Source organism: Peromyscus maniculatus, chromosome 9 (genome assembly GCF_049852395.1).
Source record: "Peromyscus maniculatus bairdii isolate BWxNUB_F1_BW_parent chromosome 9, HU_Pman_BW_mat_3.1, whole genome shotgun sequence".
Lineage (NCBI taxonomy): Eukaryota > Metazoa > Chordata > Mammalia > Rodentia > Cricetidae > Peromyscus > Peromyscus maniculatus.
The window spans coordinates 8,655,900-8,680,332 of record NC_134860.1 but is presented as its reverse complement, the minus strand read 5'-3'; the positions used below and the strand labels follow the sequence as shown (position 1 = coordinate 8,680,332).

Below are 24,433 nucleotides of genomic sequence, written 5' to 3'. Positions count from 1 at the left end.
TTTTGGCACACGGTTTGAGAGGATAGAGTCTACTATGCAGGTAACGTGGCTGTGAGGGCGGCTATTGGCTGGGGCAGTGGGAATGTGAGACAGGAAGCAGAAAGTGGCTCAGGAGAGAACTAAGACAAAGTTGTTACCCATAAGCTTTACCTTTATAGCCCTACGTCTGCTAGCTAGGCCCAATGTCAAACAGGTTCCACAACCTCCCCAAACAGGGCTAAAGCTAGGGAAACAAGTGTTAAAAAACTTGACCCTATGGAAGACTTTCACATTCAAATATAACATTCTGCCTTTGGTCTCCATAAGCTCATGGACAGCTCATAGTGCAAAATGTATTTAGTTCAACTTCAAAAGTCCCCACAGCCTTCCAGTTCCAACACTATTCCAAACACCAAAGACCAAAGTCTCTGAAAAGTTAAAACGATCTTTTAATTGTGAGCTCCTGTAAAATCCAAACAAGCATTTTCAACATATAGTGTTAGTAGAATAAACAATCCAATTCCCAACCGGAAGAACAGGGGCACAAGCACAAGACTTAAAACACAAGATGGCAAGAATCGAACCCTCTAGCTCTACATCTAGTGTCTGAGGCTCATACTGGCATTATCTGTGCCCATGGCTTCCACAGCTTGCTCCTCTAGCTCGGATGCCTGTAATTCCACTTGTAATATCTTCTAGGGAAGAATGAAGGTAGTCTAAAGAGATTGTATGCCTTGCCCCTCCCTTTGGCTACTAAACTATTGAAATAACAATCCACAAAGAATTGGTATTTTCCAAGGAATCTCATGGTAGGGGAAAGAAAAAGTTGAAGCCTGGTGTTGTCTGGAAGGAACTTGTCACCCAGATTTTAGTTCTGACTTGTCAGACTATCTTGCAAGAGCTACTGGAGCCTATAGAATGATGGGTCAGTATGGATGGCACCACACCTTGAACTAGACTGCTTAATTAAGCACACCTCTTGACCTCTACTTAAGTCTAAACCTCACATCAGGACCCCAAAGATGGACTTAAGGGGAAAATGGTCACTAAACTTCTATTAGTTCCTCTTCCTGATATGGCTACACTGAATACATCTCCTTTCTTTGCTTTTTACTATCCTTTCCTCTGTAACTAGCCTATTAACGATCGGTGGCTGAGTCTGGTTTTCCAGTGCCACCAGGGCCCAGGCTTTGCCTCTAACAACTCTGGAATCACACTCAGTGCCAATAGCTTTCCTAAATGGATATCCCACATTCCTGGCATCTATAACGTACCTCCACTACAACTTGGGCTTTACCTTTACAGCTTTACATATAGGACACTCATACAGGGCATCTGACTGCTACACACAGATGGCTCAGCCGGTTTTCTGGAACCTTCACGCATCTCTCTACAAACCTCTAGCATTTGCATTCTGCATGGCTGCAAAAGCAGCTCCATGCAGAAAACACTAAGTTATGCTCCTAGGTAAAATTGTAGCCTGGCCCCTTCTACCACAAGCTGTAATGGTATTTAATGATTCTCTGGATGAACCTAGGGAAATATGGCCCTGGGGAGTCCTGATCAAGCAGGATGCCCAGAACACTCTCTTCTTTCAGGAATTCTCCTTTGAAATGAATTTGCATTTGTATAATGTGAAGCATCAACAGCTGGGGTCTTGTCCTCAAGTCATCTTTTCTATTGTCCCAGTAGTAAGACTTTAATAATACTCAATCTTCTACAACTTTAACCTAATTCACTCTTTCCTACACATTTTCTCATATCTTTCTGCCCCATGTTTTGCTTTGAATTTTCATTATAAATGTCACCAAACACATTGAGCAATAATTATACCACAACCTGAATGCCATGCTGTCTTCAAATTTCCTTAGTCCATTATTTTTTAATGTCTTCACTCAGTTTTCAGGACACAACACATGTGGGCAAATTCTTTGCCTGGATCTAACAAAAATGACTCTTCTAGTGCAGTTCCCACAGTCCTGTTCCCCCTAAGCTCATGGACAGTCTTTCCTGGCTGCACTTCTCCCAGCAGTCCGGTCTTTTGCACTACCACTGGACTGGCCCATTAGAGCAGTTCTGCGCACACCAGGGCTTCTCTAGCCCTCAGCTTCAAACTCATTCTCATTTCTCCTACAAATGATTCCAAAGGCCCCACAGCATGATTTATAGTGGGCAGCATTCTATGTTTTAACAAGGCCTCCATGATGCTGATATACAATAACTCTGAAAGCACAAAAGTGCAACACTCAGTCTTACAAATAATGCCTGTGATCATTAAACACGTCTGGAAAATAAAGACAGCAGTGCAGGGTCTCCTATGTCAACTGCATTTCCATATTTCAGGGCTCTTCCCAATTAAGACACAGTGTTAACACGAAGTTTTAAATAATATTCCTCTCTGGCCCCTGACAAAGTAGTCAACTACTTTCACCTGGATCACTGTCAGAAGTCCTAGAGAAAAGAGATTCTTAATCTATTAATGTCACAGGAAAGAAATGCCAGAAATGTCACAGGAGATCATTGTATTTGAGGGTGCTGTGTGTGTGTGTGTATGGGAGGGACTGATAACAAAAATCACAAACATCTCACTCTTTTCTCACTTAAAGCATTTTTCATCTAGTATTCTCCTGATATTGGTAACTCTGAAAACCAGTCTGACCACCTGGTCACATCTGAAGCCAAGACCATGAATGTCCAGAGTGCCTGATAGACACAGAAGGCACTGTACTGTGTGCTCCAGGAGACACAGAGGTCAAGACCTTCCAGTCTCTACCAGGAATGCTTTAACCACTATATATGATGCCAAGAGTTCAAAAATAAAGTTAAGAGAGTTCCAAAAAATAAACTAAGGCATCTGTCATAGAAATGAAAAAGAAAGGAGTGTGTGACCTCATTTTAGAGGGGGTATGCAGAAAAGTCGAAGTCTAGAGAAACAGAATTTTAAAAGAATGGTGGAAGGGACTTTATCAGTTGCTTAGAAAATGAGGCAGCAGTCAGGGAGCAAGCTATGTGCAGAGGGAAATCACAGGACAACTACATGTGACTGGGCTAGACAGTTCCCACCAGAGACAAACTAGGTCACCCTGGATCAACCAGCCCATCTTGAAATTGCAGCTATTCATTTGTGAAATGGAAAAATAATAATGATTTTAATTACCTCAAAATTATTTACCTGAAAGATAGCTAGGGAGGAAAAGGCTCTATCATGAAATAACTACATAGTCCATGTTTACAGTTTAACAACTATTCTCTCTTATATAACCAAACTGTGGAATATTAAACATTTTAATTTATAATGTTTTAAAAACAATTTTGTTTCTATTATTAGCAAATGAAGCATAAATAATTGAAAGGATTTGAAATAACATGGGAAATGTAAACAACTAAAATTTTATATAATTTTTAAAAGATTATATATAAAAGTATCTAAGTGGAAACTTAATTACTTAGCAAAAGTATATTGCCATTGTTTGGGACAGTTGTTTTTGGTAAGTAGTTTGTCAGTTTCTTCTAAAACTAAAAAATACACTTAAAAACATCTTAGCAACTGTACTTTGGGATATTTACCTCAAAGCAACAAAATTCATGTTCATGCAAAAATGAATGAAAATTCAAAGCAATTTCAATTAAAAAAAAAAACAACACCCCAAAAATGTCTTAAATAAATTACTTCCTATGTCTGCATAGTTCAGAATCAAGGAGATCTCTCTTTGTACAACCAGGCTGCCCTTAACCGGCAATCCTCCTTCTTGCCTCAGCCTCTTTAGTGCTAGGATAATAAACACACACCACTACACCTCATTCCAAAATGCAATGTGAAGTTTCCTGCCATTTTTTACAGAGAGATGCTGCTGTTCATCTTTCTACTGGTAGCTCTAAGTGATGCTCTTACCACATTGAGGGCATAGAAAGCTGCAGTAGCTTCAGAAAACTACTTTACAGTACATATGCACACTAGGAAGAGCCATATGCTTTTGTATCTTTTCACCTCAACATCTACTTTCTGGGATTATCTAAAGAAACAATCTGAACTACGGGAATATATACATACATACACACACAAACTTATAGCACATGTTACTACTATGTAATTACACGTACACGTTACTATAGTGTAGATGATAACAAGGTAAAATTGAACAGCCTACATATTTGCATAGTAGTGATTTTATGCATCTGGTCATAATACATTTGTGGTGGCTCATATTTGTAATCCCAGCATTCAGGAGACTAGGCAGGACTGTCAGGAGTTTGGGGGCAGCCTAGGCTAAAAAATTTTGAGACACTGTCTAAAAATCCAAAAGGGGAAAAATATCTAGTCATGGAACAGATAAATACATTGATAATGATGATAATAGTATTAACAATATAATGAAAATTACTATTAACAAGGGAATAAGACAAAATTCAATTTCAGTACCAAATTATCTACCTAAATCAAGCATTTGAAAAACCATTAAAATATTGTTGATAATGAAAAATTATATGTACTTTTCTCAGGTCCTCTTAAAAAGTAGTATAATTTTACAGCCAAAGAAATAAGCACACTTTTACCTTATCCCAGAAATCAACCAAAGCTGTAAAGTCCCATTTCTTAGAATATGCCACATTGTATTTCAGAATAGCATCCTATGGAAAAAACAGAAACAAAAATCTCATGACAAAGTCATGTAAGTTATCTTTTACAAATTGCTTCCTATAAACTTCATTAATGCTAAGTACGCTTCCTTCTGATATTAACTCTCCACATTAAAAGTTATGGGCAAACAGAATGCACACTAATTTATTATTCACATAAGAAAAATGAGATTAAGTATGTTAAGCAATGGGAGGAAAACATAATTACCCTAAAGCATGCATTCTAAATGGGGGCAATGCATCCCAACTGGGCCAAAATCAGACCTAAGGAATTAAAAAAATAAAAAAATAAATAAAGAGATCACAATGGTTTGTGGTTGATATATGTTGTGTGTATATATATGTTTCTCTGTGTGCATACACACATATATAAGATATTCAGTAACATCACATACATACAGTTATATATACTTTATACATTTACATATTCTCACACAGAGATATATATTTACTTGTAGCACTATAATAACATATGGAGGGAATAAAGGAAGAAAAATGTTTAAAAGGAAAAAAGATTGAAGAACAGTGTCTTAAAGTACAAAATGGTATTTTCCCCCCTCACTTATGGCTACTGTGTGTGTGTGTGTGTGTGTGTGTGTGTGTGTGTGTGTGTGTACATGGTTGTGTGCATTCATTATGTTCCTGTGCATGAGTGTATAAGTATGTGCATATATGTGTAGAGGCCAGAGGTCCATGTTCAGTATCTTTTACAGGTGTTCTTCACCTTAGTTATTGAGACAGGGTCTCTCAATGACCCAGAACTAATTAATGGACTACACTAGCTGGGAAAAGCTCCAGGGATCTGCCTGTCTCCAGCCTGTCTCCATCTCCCTAAGCACTGGAATTACAGATACGGACTCAGGTTTTTAAAATGGGTGCTGGGGATCCAAATTCTGGTCCTCCAGCTTACACAGCAAGCACTTTTCTGACTGATCCATCTCTCCAGCCCCACCTGACTATCCACTATTTTCATAAACTACAAAACATAACTTTGATAGCATAGAAAAACTATATATACTTTTCTCAAATCCTCTTACAGAGCTGAATCACTTTACAGCCAGAGAAGTAAAATAATTTTACCTTATCCCAGAAATCAACACAGCTGTAAAGAACTTTGTATGGTGGTGTGTGTGTGTGTGTGTGTGTGTGTGTGTGTGTGTATATATTATATATATATATAATATATATATATATAATATTATATATTATATACTTATATGGAGTGGTAGGTCAAACTATGCCATCTACTGGTTTTAAGTTTTCACTGTCTGAGTAAATAATACTGTACACTGGGTTTCTGCAGTTAAGATATGCAAAAAGCAATCCATTAGTTGCACAGAAGAAACTATTATTTATAATTAGATCTTATCCCATTCTTTTAAATACCTACCTCTGTCATAATTTATATCATTAATAAATTAATAAGTAGAATTTATAAACAATTATATTGATAATTCAATATTTTTTTCTGAAGGAATATACAAGTCTAAAAACCACTGTGTTAAATTATTACTATAAAGGTTCCAAACTGCTCTATCACTAAAAATTTATAAAAAGCTTCCTGGAAAACACTTCATGTTACACAATGAGCAAACTTCCTGTTACACCTGAGTGCTGGGATGGAACCACGGCAGTGAGGCCATGCTGACTCGCAGATTTGTTATTTTCAAACCACAGCTGGTAAAATCCAGACATGAGGAACTTAGATAAATGGGTATCTTCCCATCTGCAATGCTAATAGGTGTCTGACTGGATTTACTTTTACTCTAGTCTTCAAAACTCAAAAGTATCTACCACAAGTTCTTCATCAGAAAGGCGGGGTGTTAGTTTGTAGTTAGCCATCAACTACTCGAGTTCTTTTTAGCTCAGAATAATAAACACAAGGACCTATCTGTGCAAATTATCCAGTACACTATTAACAGAAATAGTACTGAGGATACTGCTTCTCTTTTAAACTTTGAATACCTGAACTCCCCAAATCTACCAATGAATGAATAAATAGCAAAAAGATTATAACAATCACAAGGCTTGATCTTTACTTTTTCCTTTCAGGTATCATTCTTTGAACAAAGAAATTACCATAAGCAGATATAAGAAATCCTGACAGATGACCTTGTTCTGTTGATAAAATAAACTAAAGAGAATGCCACATTAAAGCAATTGCCCCTTCCTAGAGTAATCAAGATGCACTAAGAAACTGCTGAAGAGCCAAGTAGACTAATTCAGAATTCTCTGATTATTCTGTGTTCTTGAAGAAAAAAATTATGAAATCCTAAAAAATAGGCCTATCAGAAAGACAGAAAGAACCTAACACAGTGTTTTCAAATGGCGCTTGGGCAGTGTCCTCAGAAAGAGTTTGTAAGTGTATGAGTCTGGGTCGTGAAGACAAAGGCCTAAGCACAGCAAGGATGAAAGTTAGTAGTACTTTAAAAAGATAAAAACAATTCTAATAATCTCTGAATCAAAGTGGTCACTATCAGGTCTATTTGTAAACTGATCAAAAAAGGTCAGTTTGCAAGTTAATCAGCAAAAAGATCACATTGATGTACACACTGATATCCATCAACTGTTTATTAGGACTATAAGAGAAAGATTAAATCTAAAGTAATCGTTTTTTTCTGCACATAGTATTTAAAAAAGTTCTCACTATCCAAGTTGGGGCTTGAATAAATGGTTTAAAATATGCAAAAAAAAAAGAGAAAATATTGACTCTAAATGGTTTTCATCATGATCACAAACATGAATCAAATGCAGATTGTTATACTTAAAATGAAACAAAACCCAAACTAATATGCCTACATGAGAATTGTGTGAGCTTGTCAGTTTATATGTAGTTTTTTTGAGACAGCGTTTCTCTGTGTAGTTTTGCTGCTTGTCCTGGATCTTGCTCTGTAGCCCAGGCTGGCCTCGAACTCACAGAGATATCCGCCTGGCTCTGCCTCCCAAGTGCTGGGATTAAAGGCTTGCGCCACCTCCACCCAGCGTTTATATGTAGTTTTATGTTTGCATATATGAAATTAACATCCTAAGATAACTGACAGACCTTGAACATCTTTTTCATTTAAAAGGAGTCAATTTAAAGAATCTGCTACAAGATTAAAAATGCTGTTTGAAGCTGGGCAGTGGTGTCACATGCCTTTAATTCCAGCACTCGGGAGGCAGAGGCAGGTTGATCTCTGTGAGTTCAAGGTCAGCCTGATAAACAGTTACAGGACAGCCAGGGCTACACAAAAATCCTGTCTCGAAAAACAACAACAACAAAAAGCTATTTGAAAGGGATAAAATGTTCAAAATACGTACTTGTACACATACCAATGTTTTTCATGTAAAGAAAATAGGAAAAAAAATCCACAGGAACTGTAACAAGCTTAAAATTAATTTGGTAGAAAACATGAAACCCAGGAGGGTCCATAACAAATCAAGCCTCTGAAAGGAAATGAACACCATTTTCATAAAGCACAGACACCCGTGCCACTATTTACATAAGCTTAAAATGTATTATAAGCTAAAAGCACTATGCTTTTTTGGCTACAATTCTCTAACAAAATATGCATGTTCATGTATACTGTAGCTATTAAGGGGAAAATCTAATGATTACCCTATGCTCTTAAATAAAAAATTTTTAAATAAAAAATTAAATTACTGCTCATATGTAAGATTAATAAATAATTAAACTCCTAAAGTAATAAGGGCAATAAAAATAGAATATTTAATGTATATTTTAATCATTGGCAGGCTCAGTTTTCCTTTAGGCAAAAAGTGCTGAGGTCATTATTCTTTCTTGATTTCTTATTAACCACATTGTGAAAGCATGATAATTTTAAACAAACAAAAAAAGAGACTTAAACTGAAGGAAATTGGACAGAGAACCAAGAAACTGAAGTCTTATTGCTGGTTTACCAAATTATTCTATGTGGCTCTAGGCAAGCTCTCAATTCTTTTACCTTAGAGACTCTCAAGAGCCTTCATAAGTGATAGGAAATGAACACTGCATATGAAGATTGCTGTCATCTGGGTCTAGATTATTAGGATCAAAAAAATGTCTTCGAGGGATCAAACAAAGGACCTACTTCTCAGAGCTACATAGGAGACAGAACTGGGCAGGACCATACCTTCAGGTTCTGGGGTCTTGTGAATTTGTTGAGAAGTGCAGTCTGAATGAGCTCCCACCGACTCCCTGCAGTTCGCTCACCATTCTTACAGGGAAAAAAAAAAGGCAAGATCAAAGCACTTTACATTGTTTTGCATCACAAACTCAAAAGCCAAACAAGTGCTAAACCATGACCCAGGGACTAAAACACCTCCAGTTTTGTATTTACCTCATCTTCCACAGGATACAGGTTTTGTTCTGAGCAAGGCATTTTAACGTGCTTGTTATCCCACAAATCTTTATAATGTGTTGGAAAAGGTTTTGGAACATCTCCTGCTCGCAGAAGGTCTACCTGAAATACAGAGTAAACAGGAAAACGGTAAGTGCATAAAAGCTAAGCTCTCCTACCAAAGAATGCAAACAAAGCAGCCTAAGCAAGTGCTGCAGAGCTAAGGCCAGCTCCCAGGCAAGAAGGCTCCAATTCCTTCTAAGCTGCTCCCACACCTCACTTCTCACACTCACCATGCCTTGTGAATTCTTACCTGCTTTCTTAGATCTGATACCTCCTCACTGCTTACCCAAACTTCAGACAACAGCTTCCCATCTCCCTCTCCCTCCTCCAGCAGCTCCAGATAATGACTCCCTAAAAAATCTCTCCACATTTGGAATAACATCATCTCTGAAAATACCCCTAGTTTTAGAGTCTTTGTGCAAGCTCTTACCAAAATGCCATTCATTTCAGACAAGTCAGAAAACTCACAAGTCCAGAAACATGGGAAATTCCTTCATATCGCGTATGTTTATGTACATACTATCTTCTCTCCTTTAAGACAGTTAATAGCAGTTATCAACTTTTCCTTTATCAATTTAAACCTGAATTCTCATCTTCATTTTCTTCACTACTGTGAAGTCTTTAGAAACTTTTAAATAAGTAGTTAAAAGAGTTCTTGCCGGGCGGTGGTGGCGCACGCCTTTAATCCCAGCACTCGGGAGGCAGAGCCAGGCGGATCTCTGTGAGTTTGAGGCCAGCCTGGGCTACCAAGTGAGTTCCAGGAAAAGGCGCAAAGCTACACAGAGAATCCCTGTCTCGAAAAACCAAAAAAAAAAAAAAAAAAAAAAAAAAAAAAAAGAGTTCTTTATTGGATTACTATCATACTGGACAACACTTGTTTTTCTTTTTGGGGTGTGTGTGTGTGTGTGTGTTTGTATGTGTTCACAGGGGTACAGATTGCATGCGCAGGAATGTGTACATGCATGTAAAGGCCAGAGGCCATAGGTCAATATTATGTGCCTTCCTTTATCACTATCCACCTTACTTAAAAAACACTATTATTATTGTGTGTGTATATGCATGACATATGTATATGGACACACATGCCACAAAGCGAGTGTAGAGATCAGAAGAAAACTTTACTTACATTGGTTTTGAGAATCAAAGCAGGTCATCATGCTTGCCTGGCAAGCACCTTAACCTACTGAGCCATCTCACAGGCCATCCACCTTTATTTATTTATTTTTTTTTGACACAAGAGAGGTCTCTCACTGAACCTGGAGCTCACTGATTTGGCTAGAATGGTTGGCTGGCCAGTAAACCCCAAGGATCCTCCTGTGTCCATGGCCCCCACCCCCACCCCCACTGTTAGGATTACCAGTAAGCACTGTCACACCAAACTTTGTTTTTTAAGATTTATTTTGGGCGGTGGTGGTGCACGCCTTTAATTCCAGCACTCGGGAGGCAGAGCCAGGCAGAGCTCTGTGAGTTCGAGGCCAGCCTGGTCTCCAAAGTGAGTTCCAAAAAAGGCACAAAGCTACATAGACAAACCCTGTCTCGGAAAAAAAAAAAAAAAAAAAAAAAAAGAAAAAAAAAAGATTTATTTTTACTTTCATTTATGTGTACATGTCTGTGTCTACATGCCATATATGAGTGCCTATGGAGGCCTGAGGAGGCTGTCAGAGCCCCCAGAACTGGAGTTACAAGTAGTTGTGAGCTGCCCAGTGCGGGTGCTGGGAACCAAACTGAGGTCTTCTGTAAGAGCAGCAAGTGTTCTCAGTTGCTGAGCCATCTCTAGCCCTCACCTGGTTTCTCTATGAGTGTTGGAGATCCAAACACAGTCCTCATGCTTATGTGTCAAGTACTTTACCAACTGTGTCATCTCCCCAGGCCCAATACAGGTTTTTCCTTTCTTCACTGAAATAAAATTTCTTGAAGAGTAACTATTTAAATTTTTTTACTAGAAGATTTAAGATAGAACCTGGCATGCATATATGTGTATGTGTGTGCTGCTGTAAACATACACAAAGCTATCATAATAAGCATTAAGTAAAACTTTGAAGAAACGTAAGGTTTTCATTTTGCCTACTCTAGATATTTCAAATAAATGGAATCATACAGCATGTAGGTTTTTGGGTCTATCATCTTCACTTATCAGAATGTTTTCAAGGTTCATCCAAATGGTATCACATTTCACTGCAGAAAATAATCACATAATAATTTTTTAAAGTATAATATGCTATGAATTAGAAAATAATCACATAATAATTTTTTTAAAGTATAATATACTTTTTTTTTTTTTTTTTTGGTTTTTCGAGACAGGGTTTCTCTGCATAGCTTTGCACCTTTCCTGGAGCTCACTTGGTAGCCCAGGCTGGCCTCGAACTCAGAGATCCGCCTGGCTCTGCCTCCCGAGTGCTGGGATTAAAGGCGTGCGCCACCACCACCGGCTAAACTATAATATACTATGAAGTAGAAGTATGTGGTATTATAAAGACCTATTCTAGGAAAATTCAATCAGGTGAGCTGAGAGACTTCCTTAAGGTAGTGACAGTACTGCTGAACTCTAAGGAAGAAGAAGCTAACTGGGGAAGGGTCACATAATATTATTTCTGTTCATTTTGATCTGGAGTACCACCCAAAGGAGTATGTAGTAAAGGCCTGGTACCTGGGCCCTGGTACTATGGAAGGTGGTGGAACTTCTGACACAGGTCCTAGTGGAAGTAAGTCTCTGACCTCTTCCTCTCTCTTCTTTGCCTCTGAGGAAGCCAAGAGATGAATAAATCTCCTCCACCATGCTCTCTTGCTATTTCTCTACAGCTACAAGCCCAGAGCAACAGACAAAAGCAATCACACTGAGGCCTCTGAAACCCCAAGCCAAAGCAAACCTTGCTTCCTAGGAGTTCATTGTCTCAAGTTCTTTGTCACACTCACAGAAATCTGACCACAAAAGAAAAGTGGTACCAAGAAGTGCAGCATCCCATGATGTGGTTTGGAAACTTTTTGAGTTGGTTTATGGGCAGAGTTTGGAGAAGCAAGTTAGAGAAAACTTAGAATTCTATAAACAGGGCTTAGTGGGTGAGTCTGGTAGTTCAGAAGACCAGAATGCTGATAGGAATGTGAACAGTAAAAGCTGTGTTGATGAGGTTTCAGAGAGAAATAAGGACTCTACTGCAAACCAGACTAGAATTGTGTTTCACTCTGGTAAATGACTTGTCTATAAAAATCCACCTCCAAAGACTTTCTCTGAGACTAAGTTTTAGAATGGCAAAACTGATTTGTCAAATGATGAAAGAAATTTTACAGCAGCATAACAATGAGGCTGTGGTATGAGTGATGCTGGCTGCTTTTAACCATACTTACAGTGAGAATAGAGAATAAAAAGATCTGGAAAGCTAATAATTTAGGCAAAAAAGCACATGTAAAGTTAGAGAAAGGAGAGTATTGTTGCTAAAGTGAATATCATCACTAAAAAGAGGCCAAGTATTGTGTACTTCCATAATAAGAAAGATACCCAAGGCTTCTCAAAAACTCTAAGGCCTTAGCCAGCCAAAATCTCATCTACCACATGCTCAAAGAAAAAAAACAACAACAACAACAAAAAAAACAGAGGGTTCGTTTCAAAGACTTTCCAAAATAGTTGCTGGAGAAGGGAGACTCAGAGTTCCTGCTTGCACAAGGTCACTAAGGAATTGTTTCCCTTTGTTAAGTCAAGGATTCAAAGCTGCTAAATATAGTTTAGGGTAAGCCCATCCAGCTCTCACCAGTAACAGACCTCAACACTGTCCATGACTTTGACTTTTCATGCATGTACTATGCAAGTTATAGTCATGGTCGGTTTTCACTGAGGTTTCAAACCAAAGTCTAGAAAGCCAAGCAGTATGTGACAAGGTCAGAGTCCCCACAAGCTTCCTCTAACAAGCAGTGCATGAAGATAATGAACCTAAAGGTACAAAGGAGACCCTAGGAATCAGAGGTGCTGGGGAAAAAGGCACAGGAAATGCAAACGTAGTTAAGGAGCTCTGGGAAGCAGGGAATGCGGAGTCATTGCTTTATAGACACAGAATTTCCATTTGGGAAGATGAAAAGTTCTAGGAATGTGTATCGGTAATGGTTATATAATACTGTTGATGCACTTAATGTCACTGAATCACATACATAAAAATGATTACAGTGGTAAACTTTGTGTTATGTGCATTTTAACACAACTTAACAAAAAGTGGACATTGGTTTTAGACATGCTGAGTCTAAATACCTCTGAGGTGGTAACAGAGAATGACCAGAAGATCTAAGAAAAGACCAAGATGGAGAACATACTGAACCATAAACAATTTTGAACTTTTTTATTTTACAAAATAACAATACCTAATGTAGTAGGTAGTCAAAAAATACAATTAACTGGAAAGAAAAGAAATGAAAGAAAAATCTTTGCTCATGGGAAAGAGGCAATACCCACCCGAATAGTTACTGTGTGGTTAGCAGATGGTCTTAAGAGAGGCAAGCGGGCCCCACACCGAGGCATTTTCCTCATCTCCTCAATAGGAGTTCCCAACCACTTCTTGTCTGGAGGAAGGTGGGGTGGAACGTATTTAGGAATCTTCCTTTCTGTTCTTTGATGTCTGACTTCACATTGTTCTTTTCTAAGGTCAAGAAAAATATATTCAGTCACAAGTTATTTACTGTTTCAGTTTTCTTAGATACGCAAGCACAAAACTTACAAAGAACTTACTATCTAAAGTGTTCCACACTTGCTGTAAAAGGACGACTTAAAAACCTTATATTAAAACCCAAGAGCTTGTTTCCAATAGCCTAGAAAAGAAACTTTCAAACATACAAATCTCCTTTAAAAACAGAAATGAGTCATGGATCACAGCATCAGTTACTTCCTGGTCTTCACACAATCATTTCAACAAAGTAAATTTAGTATCCTAGGCTATAAAACACCTCTTAGAAAATTGAGCAGGGTTTAAAATTTCTTAATTTTAAAATGGCGAAAATACAAATACACATGAAAAAGATCCCTATAGGATTTCAGTGAATTTTCTAACCCAAACCTCAGTTTTCTCATTTATAAAATAGAGTATTACCTGTTTGCCTGTCAGAGCATTAAAGAAAGTGTTACATAAAAAAAAAAAACCTCTAAACAAGTGTTAAATAACAGCTAGTCAATCAAATATTTTCATCTAATAATTTTCATAAATTCCAAAGAAAGTTCATGAAACTAAAACGAACTACCAATACATATATCTTCTTATTTTCTACTTCTGGCCTTTTTAGAATTTTCACTTTGAAATCTAGACTTTAATTTAGTATAAATAGTTAATAAAATATCAAGTATTTAATTTACTGTAAATAATTACTTTCTTAATTCCCTCTACAAAATTTAAAAACATATCATGCTATTGGAGGGAAGGGGTTACCTTCTGTCCTCTGATTTGGGAATTCTCATGAAATGATCTGTGATTTTCGAATCCTTTTTTCCATGCTGCTTAGAACTTCTACATTCCACAGTAAGGCTAGAAGTGTTTCCAGATGGCTTGGCATTTAAATCACTGGTTCCAGCATGAGTCTCTCCTTCAAATTGGAAATGTAATCTAATTTCCCTTCCTTTAGTCAAATACCGTTTCCTAAGATCGCTGTCAGTTTCTCTTGCTTGGCTTGAAAGTTGATTTGCTGTTTGGGAGGAACTATCTTCTTGTTCATCAAAGCCTGGACTTGGTTCTTCATCTGCTTCTGAGTCTTGACAACTGTTTTTTGAATTGTCTACATCCATTGGTGACTCAGGCTCACTTTCTTTCTCAAATGGAGGTGAATCACCAAGGCTACTCTCTTGTCTAGTCAATTTGTTGTCAGTTTTTGGTCCAGTTCCCATGTCCTCGGCACCACCGTCTGACAAAGGACTCTCTGGTACCACGTCCACCTCCTGCTGACAGCCTGCACAGTCTTTCAGGGAGTGGCAAGACCCGCTGCACTTACAGTTGCTTCTGGCTTGCTCATCTCCTCCTGTCTGCTTTGTATTCGCAAGCTTTATGGGTGTAAGGAACTGCTGGTTGTCTCTGTCCTCTTCGTTATCTGTGTCACTGTGCTCATCGGTTGGGGGTGACTGGTCAACATTAGCATTACTAACTTGTTTTGGTACTGGCGTTATTGTGGGAGGCTCACTTGCCAAAAGCTGATCTGCATGCTTCCCCTCACTTTGCCACTTGCACGTACTTGCATTCTGCTGCTGGTTCAAATACTGGGTGCTCTTTTCAATGGGTGATTTATCAAGATTTAGCTGAGGAACATTTTCCAATTTTTCCACCTTATGTTGGTAAAAGTTATCTTTTTGCAGAGAACTCATCATGGAGTCTATCTTTGTGTTGTTGTTTTCTTTACTACGAGAGAACAGAAAGAACTAAAACCAATTTATTAAAAAATTAAAGTGATTAAACTATTGAACAACACCATAGTGAAAAGTTTACTCCTGTGACGGCCTAAACACAGCATATCGTTTCACTGCCCTGCAATTCTGCACACGTACCCACAGTGCCCTTCCCCAGCTGTGTGCCTGGTAAACATCTACCTTTCTTCAAATCTTAAGGTTACCTTCTGCCTCATACTTTGTTCCTTCAAGGCCCCGGCGAAGCCGGTGACTTGTCTCTTTTCTATGCTAGGCACCTATGCTAGGCACCACTCATATCCTTCCTTGCTCACGCCTTCACGATGCATTTACCTCACAAAGCAGCAATCATGTTTTGTCTGTAACCACTACTGTATATGAGTATCTTAAAGGCAGAGGTCATTTCACTTTCATCTCTTTATCTCACAAATAAACGAGAGTCTCTACGTATTAAAAACTAAAAAAAAAATAAATTAATTAAACTTAAAAAGTTAATGGAGGTAGATGAAGAAAAATAAAAAGAAATTAAAAACAAAAAGACAAGATAAAACAACCCCATCATTTCGCTATTTATTTCTCCATATAGAAATGTCTTTATACCTTTCTGACTCAGTTGTCTTGGTTCCTTTAGTATCCATCCAAGTGGTAATAGTCTGTTGTTTGAAAACTATAAGAAAATTAAAATGAAAAGTTAAATATCTATACATATAAATTCCTTCAAATAGAAAACACATACAGCCTATTATACATCTGAGGCCTTTTGCTCGACTCTGTGTTTCAAACAAAGAGCAGCTACTCTTTTCAATTTCAAATATTAAAAGAGAAAACAGAACAACTAATATGTACAGCACAGAGTTGAAAGTGCTCCTACAGAGTTGTATGGCCAAATGTCTAAGATCACAGGCTCTGGACTCAGAACATCTGGATTCAAATCACCGCTACCTCACTGGCTTCCTTTGTGACTGTGTAAAAGAATACTTTTCCCTGGCTCAGATTCTTCACCTGCAAAGTATGTACATGAACAGCATCTTTCATCGAGCTAAGGTGAAGTTTAAATTAGTAACAATTTATGTAAGGGATCAGGACGCTATATGCTCAGAAAATGTTAGTCCTTAGTTATTATTAAATTAAGGTATTTCCAGGAAAAAAAAATACTTTAGGACAAGAAAAAATGGAAACAATCAGTTAATATTTCTTGAAAGGGGTAGTGCTAGAATTTCGCCTTGAAAAATAAAGACAGCAACATAAAAGGAAAATCCCAAGTAAAGACACCAGTGGCAAAGAAATATAAAAAACTGCGAAATAAACAGAAAATATAATTCAAAGGTCATCTAAGAGCATGTCATAGGGAGTACCTTGAATGACACAGACAGGTACAAAAAGAGGATCAGAAGTCACATGATCCCAGAATTCAAAGTTAAGAAGCCTTAAGTCATTCATGATGGATAACCTGGAGGCAAGAAGAGTGCTTACCAACAGAAACCAGTGAGAAAACTACTGGTCTAGGTCAGCAGTTCCCAACCACCTGGATCAGGAGCAATAGGCGGATCTTAAGACCATGCCCACACCTACTAAATCAGAATCTCTATGTGAGTGTGATGGAAGAACGAGAAGAACTGAAATTCTAAAACAAACAAAAAATTTAAATAATCAACTAGATTGAAGAATTACTGCTTGAGGCACAAAATAATTCCTTATGAGTAAAACTGAGTATAGTCACTATAGACTTCAGGTTTGAAGCTTCAAAGACCTGAATGATCATAACAACACTGAGCAGAAATATGGGAAATAGGAGACTTAGGTCTGGGGGTATGGTTAGGTAGATTCTGCAGACACTAAAATGAAAATGATTAGCTCAGGAGTGGGGATGCAGTGCAAATAAAGGCAAGTCACATTTTACATAACCATTAGAAAGAACTACACACACTTTCAATTTATAATATACTAGACATTAATTAAATGTGTCCATTTTAGTATTAAATCTTTTTTTGTTTTGTTTTGTTTTTGGAGACAGGGTTTCTCTGTGTAGCTTTGCGCCTTTTCTGGAACTCACTTTGTAGACCAGGCTGGCCTCGAACTCACAGAGATCTGCCTGCCTCTGCCTTCCGAGTGCTGGGATTAAAGGCGTGCGCCACCACTGACCGGCTGAGAGGTGGATTCTTAAAACAACAGGACTATTGCTTTGAAAAGGGCGCCACCACCGCCCAGCAAGTATTAAATCTTAAACATTCTCAGCAGTTCTCTAAATTGCAATGTTAAGAATTTAACACTTGCCGGCTGTGGTGCACGCCTTTAATCCCAGCACTCCAGAGGCAGAGGCAGGCAGATCTCTTTGAGTTCAAGGCCAGCCTGGTCTACAGAGTGAGTTCCAGGACAGGCACCAAAACTATATAGAGAAACTCTGTCTGAAAAACAAAACATTAAAAAAAAAAATAATCTAACAAGTATGTCATAGATCCATTCTTTTTTCCTGTTTTACCTTAAGTTACATAATATGAACAAGCCAGAAGCAGGCCTAAATAATTAACTTATCTATCACTGGATAGAACATAAGTGAAAGACATTTTCAGCTGTGAGAAGAACTTGAGATTCAAGTATTTGTGTTTCACATAATTTCTCTTTTCCACAAAAGTATTCAAGTGTCAGATACTGTCTACAAAACAGTAAAAGTCTAACTAACAAAATTTTTCTGATTCGTATTCTTTAAATGGTTTCTCTTACAAAAAGTAATTTACATAAATCTTTTTTTGTTAAGTACTTCTTTGTGATTTATTTTGTATGTCTTCAGCAAATTGGGCTTCAAACAAACAATATCAGTCAGCAAAAGGATAAATTATTTGAAGACTAAATGTTTTTCTATTGCTCTATCTTTTCTATTTAATTCCACTATATGGGTTCAGTGTCCCTGTCCTTCAAAATCCAACTTTTAATCCCTAGTACTAATTTTGGAGCATTTCAGATTTTAAAATTTTCATACTGGGTTAACCAGTTTGGTCTATGCAAATGTTCCAAAATCTGAAAAACTTTATATAAATCATTTTCTACCCCAAGCATGCCAGGTATGGACACTAAGCCTATACAAACCATAGAAAGTATAGTTCAGAAAATCCTCAAATTTCCAACCAGCACACTGCTGAAACACTATATTTGGAAATCAGTCTAGGATTTAAAACTTCTTCTGTAATATTAGGATTAGATGTGAGGCTTCAATAGCTAGGCTCTTTGTGGTGGTTTGAATAAAAATGGTCACCATTCTTTCATATATTTGAATGCTTAATCATCAGAAAGTGGCACTATTTGAGAAGGATTAGAACAGTTGGGGCGTAGCCTTATTGGAGTAGGTGTGGCACTGTTAGAGGAAGTATGTGTCACTGGAGGTGGGCTTTTGAAACCTCAAAGCACACCTCCTGGTCCCGAGTCTCTATCTGCCTGTGATCAGGATATAACACTCAGCTACTGCTCTAGTGCCATGCTCCCTGCCACGATGACAGTGGACTAAGGCTCTGAAGCTGCAGGCAAGCCCCCAATTAAATGCTTTCTTTTATAAGAGTTGCCTTGGTCACGGTGTCTCTTCACAGCTATAGCACAGTGACTAAGACACCCTTCTTAAACACATGAAGTCCATAGAATCTGAACTTCAAGCGATGAAAACCCAGGAGGCCTGTTCCAGAGAAGCTGAAGAGGGCTGTGTGACTCCTGAAGCCCCGACATGGAAAGTATATACTCCTAGCTTCAGGCTTCCCAATAAAAGGATGAATGGGGAAAGGCAGGTGGTAAAGTAACAATCTGTCCTGTTGACCAAATGTTCCCCAGTCCTTGTTTGAACACTAGACAAAGGACCACCTTACTCTTTCCAATAATTCTGACTTCTGAATCTTTCTTTTCCAACACATCACAGGACTGTTAAGAACTTAATCCAAGCCAGGCAGTGGTGGCATATGCTTTAATCCCAGCACTCAGGAGGCAGAGGCAAGTGGATCTGAGTTCCAGGGCAACCTACTCTACAGAGTGAGTTCTAGAATAACCAGGGATATACAAAGAAATCCTGCTGGGGCGGGGGAGGACAATGGGAAAAAAAAACAAAGAGCTTACTCCATCTTACTACTTAAGGAAGCATAAAATGTTGCTTACTATGATTCTAGGGAATTTCTTTTTTTTTTTCCTTTTTAATTATTTTAGTTCGAGGCCAGCCTGGTCTACAGAGCTAGTCCAGGACAGGCTCCAAAGCTACAGAGAAACCCTGTCTCAAAAAACCAAAAACAAATTATTTTTATTATTTTTTATTTAATATTTTTATTTTATAATTAACTTAATTTCACATTTCAGCCACCGATGCCCCTGTCCTCCCACCCCCCCATTCCCACCTTCTCCAAGGCAAGGTCTTCCCCTGTGTCAGCCCAGCCTGGTAGACTCAGCAGAGGCACCTCCTCCTCCCTACACCAAGGCTGAGCAAAGTGTCCCAGCATAGGCCCTAGGTTCCAAAAAGCCAGCTTGTGCACTAAGAACAGGTCCTGGCTCCACTGCCTGGGGGCCTCCCAAACAGTTCAAGCTAATCAACTGTCTCACTTATCCAGAGGGCCTGCTCCAGTTCCATGGGGGCTCCTCAGCCATTGGTTCACAGTTTCCACTAGTTTGGCTATTTGTCCCTGTGAATTTCTTTCATTAAACTAGAAATAATCATCAAAAACAAAAGGCCAAAAAAAAAAAAAAAAAAAGACAAATGTGCTGGATAGTTTCAAGTCAACATGACACAAGCTAGAGTGAGCCACAATTGAGAAAATGCTTCTGCAAGATCAGGCTGCAGGCAAGCCCACAGGGCATTTTCTTAGTGACTGATGTGGGAGGGTCCAGAACATTTTTGGGTGGGGCCACCCATGAGCTGGTGGCCCTGGATTCTGTAAGAAAGCAGGCTAAGCAAGCCATGGTGAGCAAGGCAGTAAGCAGCACCTCTATGGCCTCTACATCAGCTCCTGCCTCTGGGTTCTGTCCTGTTCTGCCCTGACTTCCTTTGAAAGCATAAGCCACGTAAACCCTTTCCTCCCCAGCTCGCTTTTGGTCATGATGTTTTATAACAGCAACAGTAACGCTAACTGGGACAACAAATATAAACAACGAGCCCTTTCTGTCTTAGATTATCCAGAACTTGACTACCAGCATTATCTTGGACAAGTTATTTCAGTTCTTTGCGCCTATTTCCTTACCTAGAAAATACAGTTCTCTACTCCAGAGGAGTATATGTATCATATCAGTAAGAACACAAAAATAAGAAAAAACATTGTGTCCAGCCTACAAAGAATTATTCAACAAATAATTCTCTCCCAACACTTGTATCCAATCTCTTTTACAACTGACCATTAGTTGTTCTGGTTTACTCTAACTTCACACCATTCACACTTACTCTCATCTTGCATTTCAATGAGGCCATCCAATTAGCAAAAACAGATCCAGCAAGGGGCATAAAATACAGTAAAATTCACCTGCATTTTCAAAGAGCACCCCACTTCCAGGAAGTCTATAGCAATGTCACTGATTAAGTCGGTTGCCATTAGAATGTGAATAGCATGCTGAGTTCTGCCTAAGCAGAGATTTGCAGATTTCAATCAATATAAGAAATGTATCCATGAAGATAAAATGATACTGAATAAGCATTTCTCTACTCCATCCACTTCTAGGATACCTATAGGTAAAAAACTTAAATACCTTCCAGAAAAAAAAAAAATTCTAAAATTTGCAACAATGGTTTAATGATAAAAATTTAGACTTGGGAGCCGGGCGTTGGTGGCGCACGCCTTTAATCCCAGCACTCGGGAGGCAGAGGCAGGCGGATCTCTGTGAGTTCGAGGCCAGCCTGGGCTACCAAGTGAGCTCCAGGAAAGGCGCAAAGCTACACAGAGAAACCCTGTCTCGAAAAACCAAAAAAAAAAAAAAAAAAAAAAAAAAAAAATTTAGACTTGGAACATTCTGTTCACTGGTCCTCTGTGGCAGGTATACAGAAAACATCACCCATGTGAACATTAACTTGATTTCTCTTTGGCAGAAAACATAAGGTCCAACTAATGAGAGAAAAAGGTTGGTAGCCCCAACCTCTCCCAGCAAGCATGCAAATAAAATCAGTAGGACCACAGATTATCTAGTCACAGAATTCAGAGTCATTATCTGGAGTTCATCTTCAGTTCCTACTCCTTTATAGCAAGTTCTCTGAAATCTACATCCAAAATTTAAAACCCATCCCTTCCTTCTATCCTTAAGTACTTCACTTATTGGGCAACTGTTCTGTATTTCCTCAAACTGGTCTCTCTGTTTACAGTCTGGACTTCCTTTTGTTGTTGTTTTTGTTTTGTTTTTTTTCTTCGAGACAGGGTTTCTCTGTGTAGCTTTGCGCCTTTCCTGGAACTCGCTTTGGAGACCAGGCTGGCCTCGAACTCAGAGAGATCTGCCTGGCTCTGCCTCCCGAGTGCTGGGATTAAAGGCGTGTGCCACCACCGCCCGGCTGGACTTCCTTTAATCCAAAGTTTTATAAACTAAAAGTGGCAAGCATTTTTTAAAAACACAAAACAATAGACAATATAAGAATGTACTGAGCTGGGCATCTTTAATCCCAGCATTCAGGAGACAGAGGCAGGCAGATCTCTGTGAGTTCAAGGCCAGCCTGGCCTATATAGTGAGTTCCAGGACAGCCAGGACTATACAGAGAAACCCTGTCCCGGAAAAATAAATAAATAAATAAATAAATAAATAAATAAAAAGGAAGGAAGGAAAATGGAAGAATGCATTACACATAGTAAGGATGTTATTTCATAAATATTTCAGTCATAAACATGGCATATGTACCAACTTAACATGTTAAGTTTCAAATCCAGAACAAAAGGCTGTGGTGCCTATTTAACATATCAAAAGTGGACCTGGCAGTCAAGTTCTCACAGCATCCCTCAGTTCCTACCTGTTACAGGATATGGCTCACAGCGTACGCTACCCTCTACCCTAAACTCTGCAGCCCAAGGGCTGGACTGCCCTTCCCCAAGAGGCTCTTCCCTATATAATCCAGACATTTTGGTTACCCATCGGCTTTGGACCTCTGGCCTTCTGGATGCTGTACCTAGCTCCCCTCTCTCCCCTATCCCTCCCCGACATGGCCCAGCTCCATCTGGTCATGTCCATTCAGGACTCTCCTAGATGTCCCTGCCTCTGACTATGCTCTCCCACATCTACAATAAACTTCCTCCTCCACCATACCTAGGAGCAGTCATGTCCTTTCCTTTCCCTTTTATTTCTTTTTTTTTCCCATTCATTACACATATTACTGTGTACCAGAAAAATATTTACACCGTGGCCCGAAGTTTAAAAAGGCAAAAAGCTACTGCTTAACTCAGCTTTCTAAAACATTCACCAAATGTATTCTCTTGCTTAAAAGCTTCCAGGAGGCCTATTAAATACAGAATAAAGTTTAAATTCCTTAAATTAGCACTCAAGTTTGTCCACAATAAAACTCACCTAAGTCTCTTGCAACCCCATGTACCAGTTTTAAGTGTTTAGGATGCTGTTCCTTCTACCTACATTATTATACCCCCCCTCTTCATTCATATTTTGCACACCCTATTATTTCAAGACTTGGGTCAAGCCAGAAGCAGGAATGTACCTAATTAAGTACCTTTAATTTTTGTATTTGGGAGGCAGTGACAGGCAGATCTCTCTGAACTCCAGACTAACTTAGGGCTACATAGTGAAATCTTGTCTCAATAAACAAACAAACAAATAAATAAAAAGATTTGGTTCAATTCTGCTCTCTAGAGGTCCCAAGACAGACAAGTGTACACTACTTGCCCTGATCTCTGCCCAGCCTCTTACACTGTGGACCAATGCATTCTTTTGACAATGTTGTTGGCTCTGGGTGAAAGAACATAAGCTAGGCTTTTCTTCTATTCACTGAGCATTTCTTTCAGAACGCCCCTAAAATGCTGGTGTGCCCAAAGGCTCTGTCCTTGGTCGTTTTACTTTCTCTAAATATTTGCAGCCTCTAAACCATACTTATATCTTCTATTACTATTTCTATGCCAAGAACTCCTCAATTTCTCTAGCACAAATATATTTCTCCTGAGGTACAAAAAGACAGCATTCTCTCCAGAATCCATCCACTTCTGTTCCCTACGGCCTGTGCTAAAGTCTAAGTGCAAATTATCTCCTAACTAGACCAATGCAACTCCTTTAGTCTTGGGGTTTCAACCAATTTTTCTTTTCCATTTTTTACACACCAACCATAAAAAGGGTTCAAGAAACAAGTTTAATCTAGCTAACACACGCGCGCACACACACACACACACAGACACACACACACACACTTACACTGAAAATCCTTTAATGGCCTCTCACTATCCTGAAAACAAAGTTCAAAGTCCTTAGGAATGTCCACAGTACTGTCTATACTTCAGTACAGTGGGATCACTTTCTCCTATTTCTCCACAGCCCATCTCTCACTATTTCACCATTTATTCTATCCAGCTGCACTTCTGAAATACTGCTTTACTCTTTCTTAGCCACGGTTTCTAGTATTCATAATAAGCACCAAATCTTCTGGACTACTATCTTTGCCCTCATAACTTGGTTAAGTACACATACCTCCTACCAAAACAATCACACCCTCAAGAACGAGAAAATCCATTACTCTTTGTTACGAATATTGGATTTGTGCTATTGTCTATCTTTCCTCAAAGATTTCATGGTATGAAGGCAGAGACCAAGTTCCTCTTGTTCAACATCGTGTGCCAGGGACAAGTACAATGCCAGCAAGCTAAGACTAATAGCTCTACATTCTGGGAGTCAGCACTTGACTGTGTAAATTGCAACAGCTTTCTTTACGTCTTCTGGGGACTGAAGCGCCCTTCTGCTTCATAGACACAACTAAACTTCCTTAATAAGGCAATTTCTCTATCCAAGCTGAGGAAAGCATACAGGTGAGGTCCACCCGGTTAGCAACTGTCCACCAAAGTTTTCCACACTACAAATGCCACTAGGAATTGTAGCCCTTCTCCCCAACGAGTGGCATTTAGTGATTCAACAAGGGGGCACCAGAGCGGTG

At 38.8% G+C, this 24,433-nt stretch overlaps 1 protein-coding gene across 6 annotated transcripts in view; it reads right to left on the bottom strand.

Annotated features, from left to right (window-relative positions):
* The window catches only part of Parg (poly(ADP-ribose) glycohydrolase), a 114,008-nt gene that overhangs the window by 88,941 nt on the left and 634 nt on the right, over positions 1-24,433 (bottom strand). For 3 of the 6 annotated variants that reach the window (XM_015995646.3, XM_015995645.3, XM_006976729.3), the window contains exons 2-7: positions 15,961-16,027; positions 14,399-15,355; positions 13,435-13,618; positions 8,937-9,059; positions 8,730-8,813; positions 4,534-4,608 (exon numbers count right to left, since the gene is read on the bottom strand). In XM_015995646.3, the coding sequence (XP_015851132.1) occupies positions 4,534-4,608; positions 8,730-8,813; positions 8,937-9,059; positions 13,435-13,618; positions 14,399-15,355; positions 15,961-15,998 (1,461 nt within the window). In that variant the 5' untranslated portion in view covers positions 15,999-16,027. Of the gene's footprint in view, positions 1-4,533; positions 4,609-8,729; positions 8,814-8,936; positions 9,060-13,434; positions 13,619-14,398; positions 15,376-15,960; positions 16,028-24,433 lie in introns of all 6 variants that reach the window. The other 3 variants (XM_015995647.3, XM_076544349.1, XM_076544350.1) reach the window with 1 other exon arrangement.